The sequence below is a fragment of the Propithecus coquereli genome, unplaced genomic scaffold (genome assembly GCF_000956105.1).
Source record: "Propithecus coquereli isolate 6110/MARCELLA unplaced genomic scaffold, Pcoq_1.0 Scaffold566, whole genome shotgun sequence".
NCBI lineage: Eukaryota > Metazoa > Chordata > Mammalia > Primates > Indriidae > Propithecus > Propithecus coquereli.
The window spans coordinates 1,179,958-1,199,204 of NW_012151574.1; the positions used below are offsets into that span (position 1 = coordinate 1,179,958).

General features: G+C 42.7%; 2 protein-coding genes across 2 annotated transcripts in view; one reads left to right on the forward strand and one right to left on the reverse strand.

Moving 5' to 3' along the window:
- PKIG (protein kinase (cAMP-dependent, catalytic) inhibitor gamma) overlaps positions 1-1,285 on the reverse strand; it is an 82,912-nt gene extending 81,627 nt beyond the window's left edge. Inside the window, exon 1 of the transcript XR_001138054.1 lies at positions 1,179-1,285. The gene's annotated coding sequence lies outside the window, so the exon portion shown is untranslated. The remainder of the gene's footprint in view (positions 1-1,178) is intronic.
- Positions 1,286-8,098: 6,813 nt separating this feature from the next.
- The window catches only part of SERINC3 (serine incorporator 3), a 19,772-nt gene continuing 8,623 nt past the window's right edge, over positions 8,099-19,247 (forward strand). The window contains exons 1-5 of the mRNA XM_012657929.1: positions 8,099-8,268; positions 15,664-15,825; positions 16,431-16,624; positions 17,947-18,026; positions 18,695-18,832. Of these exons, the coding sequence (XP_012513383.1) occupies positions 8,230-8,268; positions 15,664-15,825; positions 16,431-16,624; positions 17,947-18,026; positions 18,695-18,832 (613 nt within the window). The 5' untranslated portion in view covers positions 8,099-8,229. The remainder of the gene's footprint in view (positions 8,269-15,663; positions 15,826-16,430; positions 16,625-17,946; positions 18,027-18,694; positions 18,833-19,247) is intronic.

The following is a 19,247-nucleotide window of genomic DNA, read 5'->3' on the forward strand; positions in this document are numbered from 1 at the left end:
CAGCTACTCGGGAGGCTGAGGCAGAAGGATTGCTTGAGCCCAGGAGTTTGAGGTTGCTGTGAGCTAGGCTGACGCCATGGCACTCACTCTAGCCAGGGCAACAAAAGCGAGACTCTGTCTCAAAAAAAAACACAAAAAACAAAAAACCCTTTGATGGTTTCCCACTGCCCCCAAAATAAAGTCCCAATTCCTCAAAACTTACAAAGAAAGCCTTTCAGGAGGAACACCTGCTTATCTCTCAATCATCATTTGGCCAGACCACCTTCAACTCTCAGAATATGGTCTCAGGCCAGCCTGAAATCCTTGCAGATTCCCAAGAAGTCTGCACTCTTCCCCCAGGGCTTTGCACAAGCCCTCGGTCTCTAGAGCATGGTGCACTTCACTAGCCTCATCCTCTGGCCAATACAAAGGCAGCCTTCATGTCTCATTTCAGAAGTCACCTTCTTTTGGAATCTCTCTTTGACTAGCCTCACCAACTCCACCTCCGGAAATCTAGGCTGTCTTCTTACGTGCATTCACAGCCCTCTATGTCACCAAAATCATAGCTCTAGTCGCTATGAATGCCTGTTTATGGATCTGTCTCCTCCGCAAAACTGTGGAGTTCCCTCAGGGCAGGATGTCTCATTCACTTTTTCACCCCTGGCAATCAGCCCGGACCCTGGCTCACAATAAATACTCATTGATGGACCTCCTTGTAGTGGTAGTAATAATAAAAGCTCTCAAGTATTGAGGACCTACCTTCAATAATTTTAAATATAAATTTACTTTGTAATAACCTTATAAGACAGATGCTATCATTATCCCCATTTTGCAGGCAAGAAAACTGACGCACAAAGTCAATCCTCTCTGGCCCCAGAGGAGTCACACACAAACATTTTCTGCAGTTTCGAGTTATCCCCCGACCCCCAAATAAGGGCTTTTTTTAAAAAAAAACAAACTTCCAAATAAGGCCAAGCAATGCCTAAAATTACGATGAACAGCCGAAAGCGCACGCCACCTGAACGCAGGGCAGGGTCAAAGGGCACTGGGGGCACCGCCCCCGACGCAGCCGAGGGACAAAGGTCCGGCCCCAGCCTCCTTCCCTGGGGCCCCCCGCGACCCAGCCCCTCGCCCGTGTCTACAAGGCGACGCCAGGCCGGATCACTGGGGCCGGCACTGCCCGCTGGGTCCCTGCTCACCTGCCGTCTCGCCGCCTCGCCGACTCGCCGCCTCGCCGTGACGGCGCCGCCGGCCCGCAGCGCCTCCCCGGGGCAGCCTGGCGCCCGCAGCCCGCAGCGGAGCCCGTTACCTTGGCGACCGCGGCTGCTGAACTCCCGCGGCGCTCGCGCTACGGAGGCTCGGATGGGACCTGGTGAGTTCTCAACGCCTTCCGCAGCGGCGGAGCTGGCGGAGGAAGAATGCGGTGGGTGTCGAGGTCCTGGTCCGTGAGGGATCTGGGGTGGGTTTGGCAGCCTGGAACTTGTCCCGGAGGAAGGTGGGGGAAGGGAGCCAGAGAGGCCAGGCAGAGGACTTGTGCCTCAGCTTACCTCTGTGTAACCTGAGATGGGCACCTTTGACGAGGAGAAGGGGCTTCAGGTGGCAGCTTGCTAGACTGGGAATATTTAAAGAGGAGAAAACTGATGGGGAGAGGGGTGGCAGATTCCTTTGTTTTATAATCTGTGAAGGGGCGATGCGGCAAACAGTGAATAAATTTGTTTCTTTGGTTGATAATCAGATCACCAGATTGTAAAAAAAAATTTAAGTCTCAGCTCCTCCCCCACTCCTTATGCAAAAGAGAAGATAAAAGCCTCAGACACCAGTGAAGAACAGGCCCCAGGGATCATTCATTGAGGAATTTCTTGCTAACCTCCCACAAACAAGGACATGCAAATTATACCTATGTCTAGCACCTAAAACTAAAGCCTGTTTGATTCCATACTAATAAACAATTACAAGTTTATCTTACAGGTAACAACTGGAGACAGGACTGAATGAAACATTCTTCCACCTACCCAGGGACACCAACATAGTTGATGCTTCCTTCTTTCTGTTATTTTATGTAAAATGTAGATTTCTAGGGCCTCACAAGAATGTGACCACTAACCCCTCCCTCAACCCTGCCTTTTTCCTTCTCCCTCTATGCCTTTAAACTGCTGAAGGTTCCAACCTCCCCTTTGGAAAAACAGCCACATCTCTGCTACTTGTGTTTTTCCCAGGGCGCATCCTCAAAATCTTCGCTTAATAAACCTCCACTGATTGAGACTTTTGCCTCAGCCATTTATTTGGGTTGACAAGATTTAATGTCAATATGGGAAATTATTTACTTTGTGTCTAGCAATTACACTTCTTGGAATAATTCTGCAGATATACTGGAACTTGAAAACAAAGGATATATTGAGTACACCATTCAGTAGGAGATTGAGTAAATAAATTATGGTACATCCATAAAATAGATTACTGTAGCAAGAATTAAGAGGGACCAAGGTAGTTATGGTTTCGATACAGACCTATCTTCAAGTTATATATACAGCAATAGTCTCCTAACTGGTCCTGCCTTTTCTTCTACTATTACCCCCAACACTACCTCACCCCTGCCCTAGTCTACACGTTCCAACCAGCAGTAGGATGATCCTTTTAAAATGTAAACATCATCATGTCCTCCCCTGCTCAAAACCTTTCAGCAGTTTCCCCATCACATTTAGAATAAAATCTAGAGTTGCCGTCACAACGAACAAGCCCTGAAGTGAATTGCCCCCTGGGTACCTGTCCAACTTCATCTCTTACCATTTCCTCTCTTGTCCATGTTCCAGCCACATTGGCTTTGTGGTTTTGAAGTTAAGTGTAGGAGAGAAAATATAATTTGTTTTCCCTCTTAGTTTAGAACCTCTCAGGTTCTTAGTTAAAATAAACATCAGATTAACATGAGAAAAACTAGCAGAAGTTTAATGCATGGTGTACCCATCACTTGGGAGAGGCCTCAGTTTAAAAGTATTTTTTTCTCAAAGCAGTGGCTTAGTGGCCTTGCTTCAATAGTATTTTAGAAAGCACCATAAATCTCATATAGTGACAAGACAAAGAAAAGAACATTTTCAGGCTTCCAAAAGACAGAAAAATGTGGGAAGGTAAATTTATGGGAAGAGTAAATTCTCCTAGATCTGACACTGCTGTCTCTGAGCTGATAAGCATGCCTTGTAAAGGCGGGACAGGGAAGAGAGGAGGGCAGGAATACCTCTATCTTTGTAAATTGCTGCCCTGACATCATGCAAGCAGAGGGAGAAGCAGTGTCCCCTGTGTTTGACCCTCTTTAGCTCAGTGATCCCCAGTATTTTAGAGAGGAATATTTTGGTTTCCTTCACAACTGCATGGTCCCCAATCCCTGGGCCGTGGACCAGTACCTGTCCATGACCTGCTATAAACCAGGCCACATAGCAGTAGGTGAGTGGGCATACTGCTATGAGGCCCACCAAAGCTTTATCTGTACTTACAGCTGCTCCCCATTGCTGCATCACCACCTGAGCTCCGCCTCCTGTCAGATCAGCAGTAGCATTAGATTCTCCTAGGAGCACAAACCCTACTGTAAACTGCGCATGGGAGGGATCTAGGTTGCACACTCCCTGTGAAAATCTAATGCCTGATGATCTGAGGTGGAGCTCAGGCAGTGATGCTGGCACTGGGGAGTGGCTGCAAATACAGGTTATCATTAGCAGAGAGGTTGCATTATGGTGAGTTGTATAATTATTTCATTATATATTACAATATAATAATAGAAATAAAGTGCACAATAGATATAACAGGCTTGAATCATCCCAACACCCCCTCCCCACCACCATGTCCATGGAAAAATTGTCTTCCATGAAACTGGTCCCTGGTGTCAAAAAGGTTGGGGACCACTGCTTTACAAGCATGCTTCTATCTCAGGGCCTTTACTTTGGCTAGTCCATGCTGGGACCAGTCTTCCTCCAGGTGTCTCTATGGCTTGGTTCCACACTTCCCTCACGTCTCTGCTCCCATGTTCTGTCCTCAAAAAGACCTGCCCTAGCTACTCTTGAAAATAGTAGACCCCTACGAACTATATTCTCCTTTCTTTTTCTTCACGGTTCTTGTCAGTGTCTGACAGTTATATATTTGTTTATTTGTTGTTTGTCTCGTTGCACCACAGCATAAGCTCTTTTAAGGAAGGCACTTTGTTTTGTTCTCTGCTGTTTTCTCATGACTGGGAACAGTGCCTGACACATAGTAAGAGCTTGGTAAATATTTGTTGAATGAATGAATAAGTTAAGTGAAAAAAGCACTGTGCAACTCTCTGTGGTTGGAATGTTACCATGTGTAAAAAGAAGTGATGGATAATACACACGATGCTGGTGTTGGGGCTCAGAAAACAGTACCCCAAAATGAAGGTCTAAGGAGCAAACAGTTTTCTTTGAACTTTTTCATTCCTCCTGTCTCTGAGTCCCATTCTTCCCTGAAGCTAGTCAGAGAAACTAGAATCCCTCTTCCCCACGGCAGGTCATAAAAGCCAGAACCTCTTTTCTCAAAAGTCAGCCATAAAACCTACAATTATTCTGTGTAAAATCTGGCCATAAAGAAATGATCTGACCTACTTTGTTTGGTCATAAGACCCCCATTCCAGAGAGGGCCCTGCCCTATTTCCAGAAGGCAGGAATGCATGCCCAGAGAGGCCAAGGAGAATCTAGACAGACAGGCCTTGCTGGGTTTCCCCACTCAGTCTATTAGCATTAGATCATACCCTTGTGTCCAATCACACTTCTCCATAGCTGTCCATGCTTTAAACCTAAGCATAAAAAATGGACAATTTCTCCCATACTTTTGAGTCTTCATTCTGAAGGCTATCATGTATACATGTTAAATACATTTGCATGCCTTTTCTCCTGTTAATCGGTCTGCCTCATGTCATGAACCTTTAGGGGGCCAAGTGCCTTGGTTCCTACACTGGCATGTGTATATTACTTTAGGAACTCTGGAAGGAGATCTGAGAGATGGGGAAGAGGGGGTTTAAGATGGAAGGACATTACATTTTCACTGTATGCTCTTTTATGCAGCATTTTTAAACCAAGTACATGTATTATGTTTTCAAACAATATATGGGGACAACAACCTGGTTTTGACAATGGACATACAAAGACGGGAGGAGCTGCCTGGGTGGCAGTGAGTCCCCTACCCTAGAAGAGATGTAGCTGAGGGGGTCCTGCCTGAGGTGGGAAATTAAAGTAGATGATCTCAAAGATCTACTCTACCCTCCTTTGCCAACTAGAGGAGACACACTTAACCATTTAGGGCCAGAAACATTAAGAGGGTGGGATCCCACATTCGAGAGGACAAATGCTTACAGGGAAGAAAATGAAAAACTGTTCAGCTGGCAGCTAGACCCAATGTTTCTAACTGAACATAAACAGTGATCACAGAATATAAACAAATATCGGATAAAACCACTCTATAGTAGGACCAAGACAGAGACAAGGCCACTCTGGTACCATGAATATGACACAACATCCTCCTCTTCTGACTAATATGAGTGCCACCCTTGCTTTAATCCTCCTACCTCCTGGATACCAATTATTCAGATACCTAGTCACTGAATTGTCCCTGCTTCTTGACTGTGTCCAATCCAAAACTATTCCCCCTTCCTTAAACCACGCTTAGAGTTACCCAGCACAAACCCCAAATTCTAAAATAAGCTCTTCCCGGTTACCTTTTACAAGACACCTCATGGTGGCCAGGCGCAGTGGCTCACACCTGTAATCCTAGCACTCTGGGAGGCTGAGGCGGAAGGATTGCTTGAGCTCAGGAGTTGGAGACCAGCCTGAGCAAGAGCAAGATCCCGTCTCTACTAAAAATAGAAAAATTAGTTGGGCATCCTGGTGTGTGCATGTAGTCCCAGCTATTTGGGAGGCTGAAGTAGGAAGATCACTTGAGCCGAGGAGTTTGAGGTTGCAGTGAGCTGTGATGATGCCACTGCATTCTACCCAGGGCTATAGAGCAAAAGGCACCTCATAGTTTCTCTGGTGGTGTTCTTCCTTGCTGAACAAGCTAAATAAGCCTAATTCTTTTTATCTTTTACACAACCCCACCCTCCCATAAACCTAATTCTTTTTCACTACAGGTGTGTTCCTGGTGGAATTTGGTCTCTGGGTTTTATCACAGTCTTAGCTGTCTTTGGCCCAGTTCATCAATACTCAGACAGGAAGAAGCAAGAATTTTAAGGGCTATTTGGAAAGTTCAGTGGTCCTGAAGCAAACTGATTTCAACTCGTGTGTGTGTGTGTGTGTGTGTGTGTGTGTGTGTGTGTGTGTGTTGAGCAGAGGGGGAAGGAGGTCTAGTGAAATAGAAGGGCTGAGGTAGGAATTGGGAAGCTTGAGTAATTCTCTTTCTTCTGCCATCAACTCTTTCTGTGACTTGGGGCAAATCATTTCACTTTCAGCCTTTTCCCATTTCTGTAAAAGATGGATTTGGAATATATTTTAAAGAAATCCAGGAAATAACATCCCCAAATACGCCATGCTGGTATGATAATTGCTTCAAACTGAGGGCATTTGAGGAACAGCAAATGCACAGAGGGGGTTTTCCTGAATTTCCCTCATCAGACTAAAGGCAGATAATCCAGAAGGAATTCAGTTGTGATGAATCCTCTCCCAGAGAATTTTTTCAATCAGGGAAGATTAACACACCACAGGAGAAGAAATGAAAGGCTGATACCTTGTTGCCCAGACATTATCATTTCTTCCATATCTGTATTACACCTGTACTATTATGTAAGCAAATAACTTTTCCATTTTTTTTCTTTAAATGAACTCTCCATTTTTACATAAATTTATAAAGGAAAATTTACATCTCTGCTTAAATGGGAATCCAGTATTACTTGGTAGAAATGGAAGAATAATTGCAAACACCTCAAAACCAAACAGCAGCCAGGCAAGGTGGCTCATGTCTATAATCCTAGCTCTTTGGCAGGCTGAGGCTAGACAATGGCCAGGAGTTCAAGACCACCCTGGGCAATATCGAGACCTTACAAAAAAAATTAAACAAAATAAGACAGTGTTATTAAACCATAGATGTGCTTGCCTATGGCAGAGATTTGGAAAATGAAGCCTTCACTCTGTTAAAAAGGGAGATAAATGTTAGAAAAATGTTAAATATATACTAGCCTCAAACAACTAGCCTGTTGGTTTGAAACCAGATATTTTCATTCTGCTTTTCAATGTTACTTAATGTCCTATTCATGCACCCCTTAGATTCTTTCATTTATCCCAAATGGTGTACATTTCACATTTTAGGAAACAATGCCCATCTTCCCTTGGTTAACTTGGACTCATCCTTAAATTTTCGGATTAAATATAAATTCTTCAAAAAAGCCTTTCAAGACCACTCCCTAAGTTACTGTCCCCTTACAATACGCCAACGAAAAAGAAGCCAAACTGTGTAAAATAATTTAAAGAGGTTTACTCTGAGCCAAATTTGAGGACCATGACCCAGAGCCACGCCCAAGAAGTCTTGAGCAAGTGGACTCACTGTGGTTGGGTTACAGTTTGATTTTACACATTTCAGGGAGAGAGAACTGTATAAAAGGTAAAGTCATAAATCAATACATGGAAGGCGTACATTGGTTTGGCCCAAAAAGGCAGGACATCTCGAAGCAGGGGCTTACAAGGCATAGGTGGGTTTATCGATTCTTTAGTTGACAACTAGCTGAAAGAGTTAGGCTTTGTCTTTTTTAAAGACCAGGAGTCAGCGGAAAAGAATGCTTGAGTTAGGATAAGGGTCTTCTATCTTTCACGTGATGCTATACCGGAAACAGGTTGGGAAATAAACTACATTATATTGGGTTAACAAAACCTGTTTAGTGAGATTTTATCCCTTGAGGCGTGACTCACCAGGCCCCCTTAGAAAGGATACTGTGTCTCTCTGCACACTTCTGTAACCCGCAGATCTTTACACATAATGGGCTCCTAGGGACTACAAATGCGTGAGGTAAGGAATGATACCTTCAGAGTTCCAGCAACCCCAGGCTGGTTGAGTCCCGCCTTCCCCCTCAACCAATGACAGGCGGCCTCTCGGCAGCGCTCGCCGAGGACGGTGGGTGGGGCCACGCAATGGCGCAGACTTTGCGTCGGTCGAGGGGTGGACCGTGTTTCCGGCCTGAGAAACCGTCGCATATCTGGGGCGACGCCTCAGCTGGCGGTTACCACCGCCTTTGAAACCTCTGGATCAGCGACTTCCATCACTGCCGTCACCATGGGAGCTGTGTTGGGTGTCTTTTCCCTCGCCAGCTGGGTGAGTTCGGGGGCCTGTGTTCTCGCTGGGCCAGCGGTGCTGGGGAGAAGGGCCATAGGAAAGGAACTTCGAGTCCGGACCCTAACGGGCCTCGGCCACAGAGGCCCAGGGGTTGCGGGAGGCCCTGGGGTGCAGAGGGCTTCCGGAGGCCCAGCCCCAAATCTGCGATTTCCCCAGAGCGGGATCGGGCCGCTTGCTTTCCGGGTTAGTTGAGGAACGGAGGTGGCTAGGCCGCCATTGTTTACAATTCCGATTGCCCCGCCCCCGCGAGCCTTCCGGACGCGAAGTTCCTGCGGAGCTGGAGTAAGACCAAGGGGCTGGTGCTCTGGTTCATTCCAAAGCACCTCTTAAGGTGGCGTCATTTAATCTTGGGTGGCTCGAATATTTTTATCCGATAGCACGGGATTTGACGAAACTACAGAGTATGTGGCAGAGCTGGGATTTTAACCGAGGCCTGCCGGCAGTTCTAGTGCAAGGGAAAGAAGGCCTTGAGGATTATTATTCAAAATTGGAAGCCATAGCCTGAACCTTTTGGGACCTCTACGAGTCATGTATCTCAGATGATAATCACCCCAGCATTCCTCCCTTTGAGAACTGTTGTGAGGATAAAGTGAATAAGTGTGCTGAATCAGTTTGTAATTTGTAAACCTATTTTTTTTTTTTTTTTTTTGAGACAGAATCTCACTGTGTTGCCCGGGCTAGAGTGCCGTGGCGTCATCCTAGCTCACAGCAACCTCAAACTCCTGGGCTCAAGCAATCCTCTGCCTCAGCCTCCCGAGTAGCTGGGACTACAGGCATGCGCCACCATGCCCGGCTAATTTTTTCTATATCTTTTTAGTTTTCTGATTAATTTCTTTCTATTTTTAGTAGAGATGGGGTCTCGCTCTTGCTCAGGCTGGTTTCGAACTCCTGAGCTCAAACAATCCGCCCGCCTCGGCCTCCCAGAGTGCTAGGATCACCACGCCCGGCCTCCTCAGGTTGTTTTAACTGTGCTTCCAAGGACCAGCTGTAAATCAGGGTTCCCATAACCCTCCTTCTTGGGTTTGATTAAATTGCTCACAAAATTCAGGGAAACATCTTTACTCATTTACTATAAAGGATATTTTAAAATATACAGATAAAGAAATGCGCAGGATGAGCTAAGGGGGAAGGGGTGCAGAGCTTCCATGCCCTCTCTAGGGCACCACCCTCCAGAAACCATCACATGTTCAGCTATCCGGAAGCTCTTCTGAACTCTGTCCTTTTGGGCTTTTATGGAGGTGCCATTATGTAGGCATCATTGATTAAATTATTGGCCGTTGGTTGTCAGCCTAGCTTTCAGCCCCACTCTCTTCCTTGGAGGTTGGGGTGGGAGGAGCTGAAATTCTCTACCCTCTAATTCTGCCTTGGTCTTCAAGAGACCTGCCCTCTTACTGAAGCTTCCTAGGGGCTGACAGCTGCCAGTCATCTCATTACCACACAAAAAGACACTTGATCACTTAGTGATTCCAAGGATTTTAGGAGTTGCATGCCAGGACATGGGGACCAAAATACATATTTCACAGTATCACACTAAGGATTCTGTCTTAGCTCATTCCACTGTTATTTCATAGGAACAGAATGTATTTTTCGTCCTTTAAAGTTGTTGATCCTAAATCAAAGGGCATTCAGTCATTTATGGCTTGCTTTTTTTTTTTTCTTTTTTGCCAAAATCATAGAGCATTTTTAGGACTTTCTTGAGAGCAGTGGTTTTATAATTTTTCTGACCTTGACCTTAAGAAATACATTTTACATAATTGGTCTAATGCATCCATTTAGAGACAAAGTATTATGAAATAATCCTTTACCGTCTACTGTCCAATTTTCCTTTTCTATCACATTAAAAAAAAATCCTATTCATCTGATTTTTACAATCTACTAGTGGTTCAAATTCACTATTTACAAAATAGAGTTTAAAAAAAATATGGTTGAGAAGGTCATTAGTTAAGGAGTGAACTGGCAATTTGAAACAAACTTGTTTTTCCTGTGGTGATAACCTGAAACACATTTTGGCTTTGATTGAAAGGTAAGATTTGAATTGATGCCATCCAAGCATTTCTGCCTATCCATTACTTTCATATTTTATTGATCCCTTTTATTCAGTAGAAACAGCAAGGAGTTCATTATATCAAAGAGTGGAATGAGTGAGAAGAAGAATAATAGGAAACAAAATCAGAAAGGTAGGGAGCTAAGTCATGTAGCTAGCTATGATATGGTCTTGTAGGTTTTTAACTCTTAGGGTGGAAAGCCTAGTAGGTGCTCACAGCACAGGTGGAGAAGTTTCTCACACAGAGATTAGGATATATAAAAGTAAAAAAAAGTCTATTGTATCTTCTTAGAGGAGAGAGAGTGAGAGAGGGGAAGCAGGAGAGGGAAGAGAACAGGGAGACCGTGGCATCCCAAAGAAAGAGAAGGGAGATGTCAGCCCTGAGGGCCAACTGGCTTGCCAGTTTTAAGGGCGATGAAGAGAAAAAAATAGTGATGGCTGTCAGTTGATAACAAAAGCTGGGGCTGGGTGTCAAAGTCCAAGAGTTGGTTGGTTTCCCCAGGTTTCCTTGGATTATCATTATCGCAAGAGTTGTGACTCTTCCCTCCAGATGTGGTTGAGGCTGTAGCACATTCTCCTGCTGTTTGCTCAGGAACTCTATAAAAGCAGATTCTCAAAAAACAATTTTAAAGAGAAAGATTTACGTCTCTTTTCAACTGTTCAGCTCTTTTCAGAAGTTGTGCAAAACAGAACTCCCGCTGGGTGGCTGTTAGTGGGAGAACTCATAGGATTGATCTTTTAACTTTTACTGTGAAATTGTGGGATTAGGTATTTTCCTGTTATTTTTGCAAGGCTGCCCCTTTCATTAAAGACTTTGACTTTTACTCTCGAGTGATATGGGAATCTGTTACGACAGGGCTGACCAAGGATAGACCAAGAGCCACACACAGATTTTTGGCAAAACAGGTTTTATATGCCGGCCAGCAATTGGCCCAAAGGGGAATTTGCTCTCCCCAAATTCTGACCACCAGACAAAGAGAATTGCAGTCTTTTACACACTCTGCTTAAGGAGGAGGGCCATGGCTACAACAGGGTTACCTTTAGTGAGGCAGAGTCCTAAGCTACTTTACAGCCTGGTACACTAATTGCTACAGGTGATTTATGAGGGCAAGGTCGCAGGGGAGGAGGGGGCCCAGGTAAGGATCACAAGGGAGAAAGCCCAGTAGTGGAATTTCTAAGAATTCCACTTTAGTGGAATTTTCCAATCTTCTACTTCAAATCCATTACAGAGTTTGAAAAAAGGAGTGGCATGATCTAGGCTTATGGTTTTAACAACATGGGTTCTGGTTACTGTGTGGAGAATAAGTGGTAGAAAGGTAAGGGTAAAGCAGTGTAGAGAAGGAAAAGCTTTTCCTCCAACCTCTTGGGTTCTGCGCCTGGGGGCCTGTATATTAGACTGACAAGACAGATTAGCAAGAGAAACAGGAGTTTATTTTATGCATGCAAGGCACACATGTGCAGGAGGGTTCAGTGATGAATAACTCGATAGGTTGGTTAGAATTCGAGGCTTATATTCCTAACTTAGTAGGACAAAGGCTTCTATGGGAAGGACAAATAGATTTCTTTAGGGAGGAAAATTGGGTTTTTATGAGAACAAACAGGAGATAGGAAAATTTGTGATAATGCTCCTTTACATAGTTGTGAGAGATCTTGCCAGCTTCTTCATGGCCTTAAAACTCCCTGGAGAGGGAATTTATGGCAGCCGCATTTCTCAAAAGTTGCCGCTTTTAGTCAGATAAGGGAACCTCTGGGAAGGCTTTTTTCCTGTATCTATTGAATCTTAAATATCTTCAGCTTAAAATAATCTTTATACCAACTCAGGGGTTCTGAATGGGTTCCTGCAGCAGTGAGACAGGAGCTATTGCATTTAATCCAGATGAGAGATGATAGTAGTGACTTGGCCCAAAGTGCTAGGTAGGATGCTGTGAAAGCGGTCAGATTCTGGATGTATTTTTTTTTTTTTTTTTTTGAGACAGAGTCTCACTGTGTTGCCCGGGCTAGAGTGCCGTGGTGTCAGCCTAGCTCACAGCAACCTCAAACTCCTGGGCTCAAGCAATCCTTCTGCCTCAGCCTCCCGAGTAGCTGGGACTACAGGCATGCGCCACCATGCCCGGCTAATTTTTTTTTCTATATATTTTTAGTTATCCGATTAATTTCTTTCTATTTTTAGTAGAGATGGGGTCTCGCTCTTGCTCAGGCTGGTTTCGAACTCTTGAGCTCAAACAATCCGTCCGTTTCGGCCTCCCAGAGTGCTAGGATTACAGGCATGAGCCACTGCGCCCAGCCTCTGGATGTATTTTGAGGATAGAGCTGAGGTACTGACAAATTGGATGTGGATTTTGGAAAAAGGGAGGGCATCCAGGATGACTCCAGGTTTTTGGCCTGAGTAACAGGAGGAATAGAATTGTCCTTTATTGAAATAGGGAAATGAGGACACATAGTAGGACAGGTTTTTTTCACAGATATTTACTGAATACCTTTTGTGTAAAGGAGCAAAAGATAAAACATTGTAAAGATAGTCTCCGCTGTTAGGTATTTTTGTGACAGTTGTATTAATAGTTAAGTGTATTAGTTTGCTAGGGCTGCATAATGAAGTACCACAGACTGGGTGGCTTAAACAACAGCAATTTATTGTCTCTCAATTCTAGAGGCTAGAATTCCAAGATGTAGGTGTCAGCAGGGTTGGTGACACCAACGCTGGTGACACCACCCTTCTAAGGGTGGTGAGGAAAAATTTGTTCCTGCCTTTCCCCTAGCTGACAATCTTTGATGTTCCTTGACTGGTAGATCTCTGCCTTTATCTTCATGTGACGTTCTCCCTGTTTTGCAAGCCTGTGTCCAAATTTCTTCTCTTTATAATGACCCTGTTTCCGAGTAAGGTTACAGTCTGAGATACTGGGGATTAGGACTTCAACATGTGACATTTTGGGGGGACACAATTCAACCCATAACAAACAGGCAATTACTATGCAATTATTTGAATGGGCAGAAAAAGATAGCCAAAGGGAGACAGGAGTGAGAGTGCAGCAGATAAAGTAAACCTGAAGGCAATTAATGTTATTGTTTTGGCTGTAAAACATCTGATACAGACTTCATTTTGGTCATTTGGCCCAGACTGTAGTTAAGAATTGGAGACTGAGACGGCTGGTCAATTTCCCATTGCTGTTACAATTACAAATAATAATGGTTACCATGCTATATTGAGTCTCTATGATGTCAGGCATTAAAGCAGGTGCTTTATATTTCTGACATCCTTTCATTCTTCACATAATAGCCCTTTTTGGGTAGGTGGTATGATGCTCATTTTTACAGGTGAGAAAACTGATCTCTTTAGAAGTTCAGTGGCTTGCTCCAAACCACACAAAACCATGGTAAAGTCCACCTATAAAAAGTAAAGATTATTACTGGGACCATATTGTGAGACTAGAGTCATCCATTGTCTACATCTGCTAATTCTGAATTAGCCTGTCCTTGTAATATGACTTGATAACGTCACCTGTCAGAGAAATTCAAGCAGCTTCCTAATTAAATATATCTAAAAGAATGACTCAAATTATATCCTCTGGCACCTAGGTGGTCATTAACAGATTTTAGCTGACCAAAGATTTAGGTTATGCTTTTTTTCTTAGACTGAGGTAAAATTCACATAACATAATTAACCATGTGAAAGTATATAATCCAGTGACATTTAGTACATTCATGGTGTGTTGCTGCTATCACATCTACCTAGTTCCAGAACATTTTCATCACCCAAAAGGAAACCCCCTTACTCATTAAGGAGTCACTCCCCAATACCCTTTCCCTTCAATCCCTATTCCTTTTTTTTTGTCTCTGAGTTTACCTATTCTGTATATTTCGTTATAAAAAATGGAATATTGAGGCCAGGAATGCGAGACCAGCCTGGGCAACATAGGGAGACCCCGTCTCCACAAAAAATAAGAAAAATTAGCCAGGTGCCTGTGGTCCCAGCTACTCTGGATGCTGAGGTAGAAGGATTGCTTGAGCCTAGGAGTTTGAGGCTGTGGTGAGCCATGATCGTGCTGTCGCACTGCAGCCTAGGTGACGAGTGAGACCTTGTCTCAAAAAAAATAAAAAAGGAATAATGTAAGATGTGACCTTTTGTGTCTGGCTTCCTTCACTTAGCATGATGTTTTCGAGGTTCACCCATGTTGTACCATGTATCAGTACTTCGTTCCCTTTTATTTCTCAACCCATTGTGTTGATATACCATATTTTACTTAGAACACATTTACTTATCAATTAATGGACACTTGGTTGTTTCCACATTTTGGTGATTGTAAATAGTGCTCCATGTGAACATTTTCACTGAATGCCTGTCAAACATTTTAAGCACTAGATACTACATACACATACTTTTCTCTTTCTGTTGTTTAAAGATAAACAAACATGTATCTGATATATTTAAACAGTATACACACACAAAAAAAGCTTTTATTTAAATAGCTGTGTCAGTTCTTTGGGGTATATACTTGCTGGGTCATATGGTAATTCTGTGTTTAACTTTTTGATGTACCTCTGGTTTACTTTTGAGGGAAGCTAAAAAGCCCTTGCCATCATTATTTATAAGGGGGTTTCCATGTAATGTTGCTTTGTGTTGGAGTATCAGCTTTGGTAACTAATATTCTCAGTAAACAGCAAGTGGAGTTAGGTTTGTGTTTTTCTCTGATTTTTAAGACAAAGGATGATCTCTGTGTGAATATAATTAACATTTATTTGGCTCTTAACTGTGTTTTAGGCACTGTGTTGTGTGCTCATTTGATACAGCAAAGTCTGAGGGAGGAAGATTTTATTATTGAGTCCATTTTACAAATGGGGAAAAAGCCAGGCGTGGTGGCTCACGCCTGTAATCCTAGCACTCTGGGAGGCCAAGGTGGGAGGATCGCTTGAGGTCAGGAGTTTGAGACCCCATCTCTACTAAAAATAGAAAAATTAGCCGAATGTGGTGGCATGCACCTATAATCCCAGCTACTCAGGGGGCTGAGGCAGGAGAATCGCTTGAGCCCAGAGTTTGAGGTTGCTGTGAGCTAGGCTGACACCATGGCACTCTAGCCTAGATGACAGCAAGACTCTGTCTCAAAAAAAAAAAAAATACAGATGGGGAAATAATGTTAGCTTATGTAATTTGCAGAGGTAAAGTGGCAGCAATGATGTTGATTCCAGAGCCCATGCTTTTAACCACTTCTCCTAGCCATGATTCTCTCAGTTAAAACTATAAAGCCTGGTTTGCCTTGTCTTCTATTCTGTGACATCTGTGTCATGACGAGTCCACTGATGAAGGTGTCAAACAACCCATGGTGTGCTTGTTACAGGTTCCATGCCTCTGCGGTGGTGCATCATGTTTGCTGTGTGGTTGCTGTCCTAACACTAAGAATTCCATGGTGACGCGCCTCGTTTATGCCTTCATCCTCCTCCTGGGCACTGTTGTATCCTGTATCATGTTGACTGAAAAGATGGAAACTCAGCTGAAGAAGGTAAGTAGAAGTAACAGTACCCTTAACATACTGGTTATTTTTATTTTTATATTTTGCACAGTTTTAGTTGTAATTGTTTTTATTTCTTCACTGTTAAACTCAGTCAAGTTTATTGTAGTTTTGGAATTTTGAATTACTTTTGGGTGTAGTCAAGACACACAGTATGAAGATACTAGTCCTTTCCCAGAAATATAAAATGAACATCTTCAGGCTCTAGTCTAATAACTGACAGAAAACATGAAAAGAATGACTCCAAAACATTTTCTTTCCTTGTGTGTTTAAGATTTAAGTATCTACACTAGACAAGTTCTTCACCTTTGGAGGAGTCAGTTGTAGCTGGAAAATCTTATGAGAAAATGGGAGATAATCTCATCAGCATAAAAGCAAAGAAGAGAGATCACTTTAATTTTTAAAATGAAAGTTGTTTATACTATTTGGTAACACAATTGTAAGTGAATTGGAAGCCAAAGAGAAAAATTCCATAGACAGTCTTGCAGTCGTTAAAGTGGGTAATTTTATAAATCCAGGCTTTCCTGTGGTGGAATAGAATCTTTGTTTAAATATGGATATTCCCATAGCATTGAAATTGCTTTTTTTTTTTTCAGATTCCTGGATTCTGTGAAGGGGGATTTAAAATCAGGATGTCTGACGTAGAGGCAGATAAAGATTGTGATGTGCTGGTCGGTTATAAAGCTGTATATCGGATCAACTTTGCCTTGGCCATCTTTTTCTTTGTCTTCTTTCTGCTCATGTTAAAAGTAAAAACCAGTAAAGATCCTAGAGCAGCAGTACACAATGGGTATGTGAGATTGATTATTAACTTGTTATATTGTGGTGTGGCTCCTCCTCCCCTTAAGCAGTTAATGTTGCCATTCTGATGGAAGCAGTGGAATATGTAAATCAGTAGCCCAGATGTATTTCTGATCTGTTTGACTCATGAAATTGTTTGAATGTCATTTTCAGTTAGAGCCCTGTAACGTGGAGGGGATGTGGAGTTCTGTCTGTCTTTTTAAAAGTACTTCTGCTTCAAGTTCCTAGATTTTCATTGAATGCCTGTCAAACATTTTAAGCACTAGATACTACATACACATACTTTTCTCTTTCCGTTGTTTAAAGATACACATGTATCTGATATATTTAAACAGTATACACACACACACAAAACAAAACCAGAAACCAGTAGGCTGGACACAGTCGCTCATGCTTGTAATCCCAGCACTTTGGGAAGCTTAGGTGGGAGGATCACATGATGCCAAGGAGTTCAAAACCAGCCTGGACAACATATCGAATACCTGTCTCTACAAAAACAAAACTAAAAGCAAAAAAACAAACAAACAAAAAAACATTAGCTGGGCACAGTGGTGGTCACCTATAGTCTTAGCTACTTGGGGGGCTGAGGTGGGTACTTATGGGCCACTGATTTACCTATTCTAATGCTTCTCACTCCTACTTTCTGTCTCACCAGTTTCTGAAGGAAGCTTTATAAACTTTATATATGTATCACAATCCCTTTTTACAAATGCAATAACTGAATTTCGGAGAGGTTAAATAAGTTGCCTGAGCTCTCTTAGCCAATTGAGGGTTGGAGCTCAGATTGAAACTCAGGTCTGCCCAGCTCCAAAGCCTGGTTCTCACTTTGCCATATAAGGTAGTCATTAAAGATCATGAACTGAAAGTCACGTTTGGTCCTGGCTTTGCCAGTGATGAGCTGTGTCATTTTGGGCAAGGCATTTGTGCCCTATGTTGTAAACAAAATATTTGGTGATTACTTTTCTTTCAAACCTTACAGTTAAAGGCTCCGTATATAGGTAACACTGTTACTTTAGAACTCCCAGCATGCTAGAAAAATTCCAACCTATAAGTGCTAGCAGTAGGGAGATTCTAAATTTACATATTTTTCTCTTATTGTTAATGTGGATGACTTATTCTGTGTGCTAATGTTGTCCTTTAATTGTGTGAAATATTAAATGAATTAGCCTCATGTCAAAAGAAACAAGCCCAGGCAATCGTCATGTTGGGAGAAAAGCTATTAAGACTTTATTTTTGCATTTCAGAAATTAATTTTTCTCAGTATAAGGGTGAAACTTAGCATTTCATAAATGCATTCTTGTATTTTAATAGGTTTTGGTTCTTCAAAATTGCCGCTCTTGTTGGAATCATGGTTGGGGCTTTCTACATTCCTGGGGGTCCTTTTACCACAGGTAGGGCTCACTATTTGAAGGAGTTAATTATAAGCTATACAGACTCTACAAATGATTGAGTTAAAGTTATGTTTTTTTCATTACTGATTTTGTCGAACTGACAATTAAACGAGATGATGTCTGATTAATATGACTTGGTATCTGAAACCCAGTATTAATATATCCATTTAAAGCCAGGAGGCCTTCTGCCCAGTTACCAGCTTTTTTGGAACCATATGTTAATCCATTGCCAATATTTTAATACCTTAGCTTCTCACTTGACTCAGTACAAAGTTAATCTGAGAGCTTGTCAACATAAGGACTTTTAATTCCTTGTGTTCTGTCTCTATCTTACTTCCTTAACATGGCATCAAGTGACATCTGTGGATTTCTACTGTGATTTTTTTCCCCCACTTAAAATAAAGGAAAAGGTTTATCATATCATTTGGAATGTTGGGTCCCAGGCTCCCCTTGGCACAAGCTAAAACATTTTAAAAGGTCTGAAACCCAACAGACTACTTCTCAGAGAATGCCTTTGAGTTTGGAATTGTAATCTTGCTAGACTGCTAGAGACAGAATGTTTTTACCATCTCTCTTCTTTGAATTGAAATCTGTGCAGGATGTTGAACAATAGCATTCTGAGATGTTACTCTTACGGTAGAGAATAACTTTGTTCTCTTGGTTTGTAGCCTGGTTTACTGTTGGCATGGGAGGTGCCGCTTTCTTTATCCTCATCCAGTTGGTGCTGTTGGTAGACTGCGCTCACTCTTGGAATGAAGTATGGGTAAATCGAATGGAAGAAGGAAACCCAAGATTATGGTATGCCGGTAGGTATCTAACCTGACCTTTGATAGCTATACTGCCACAGAGGCTGTACAATAAAATCTCCTTTATAGTTAAGTTAATCAGAGAGCTTGTCAACATAAGGACTTTTAACTCCCTGTGTTCTACTTTCTGTGTTAACCTACTTCCTTAACATGGCATCAGGTGACATCTGTGGATTTCTGCTGTGATTTCCACCCCCCCCTTAAAATAAAGGAAAAGGCTTATCATTTGGAATATAGCCCTCTACTGTAGTCCTCAGCTGTGGGAGGCTGAGGTGGGAGGATTGCTTGAGCCCGGGAGTTTCAGATCAGCCTGGGCAATGTAGTGAGACTGTCTCCAAAAAAAAAAAATATCTCCATTGATTTAAATGTATAAACTCCCAATGTCAGGCTGCCTTTTAAAAACTGTAATTTTCTG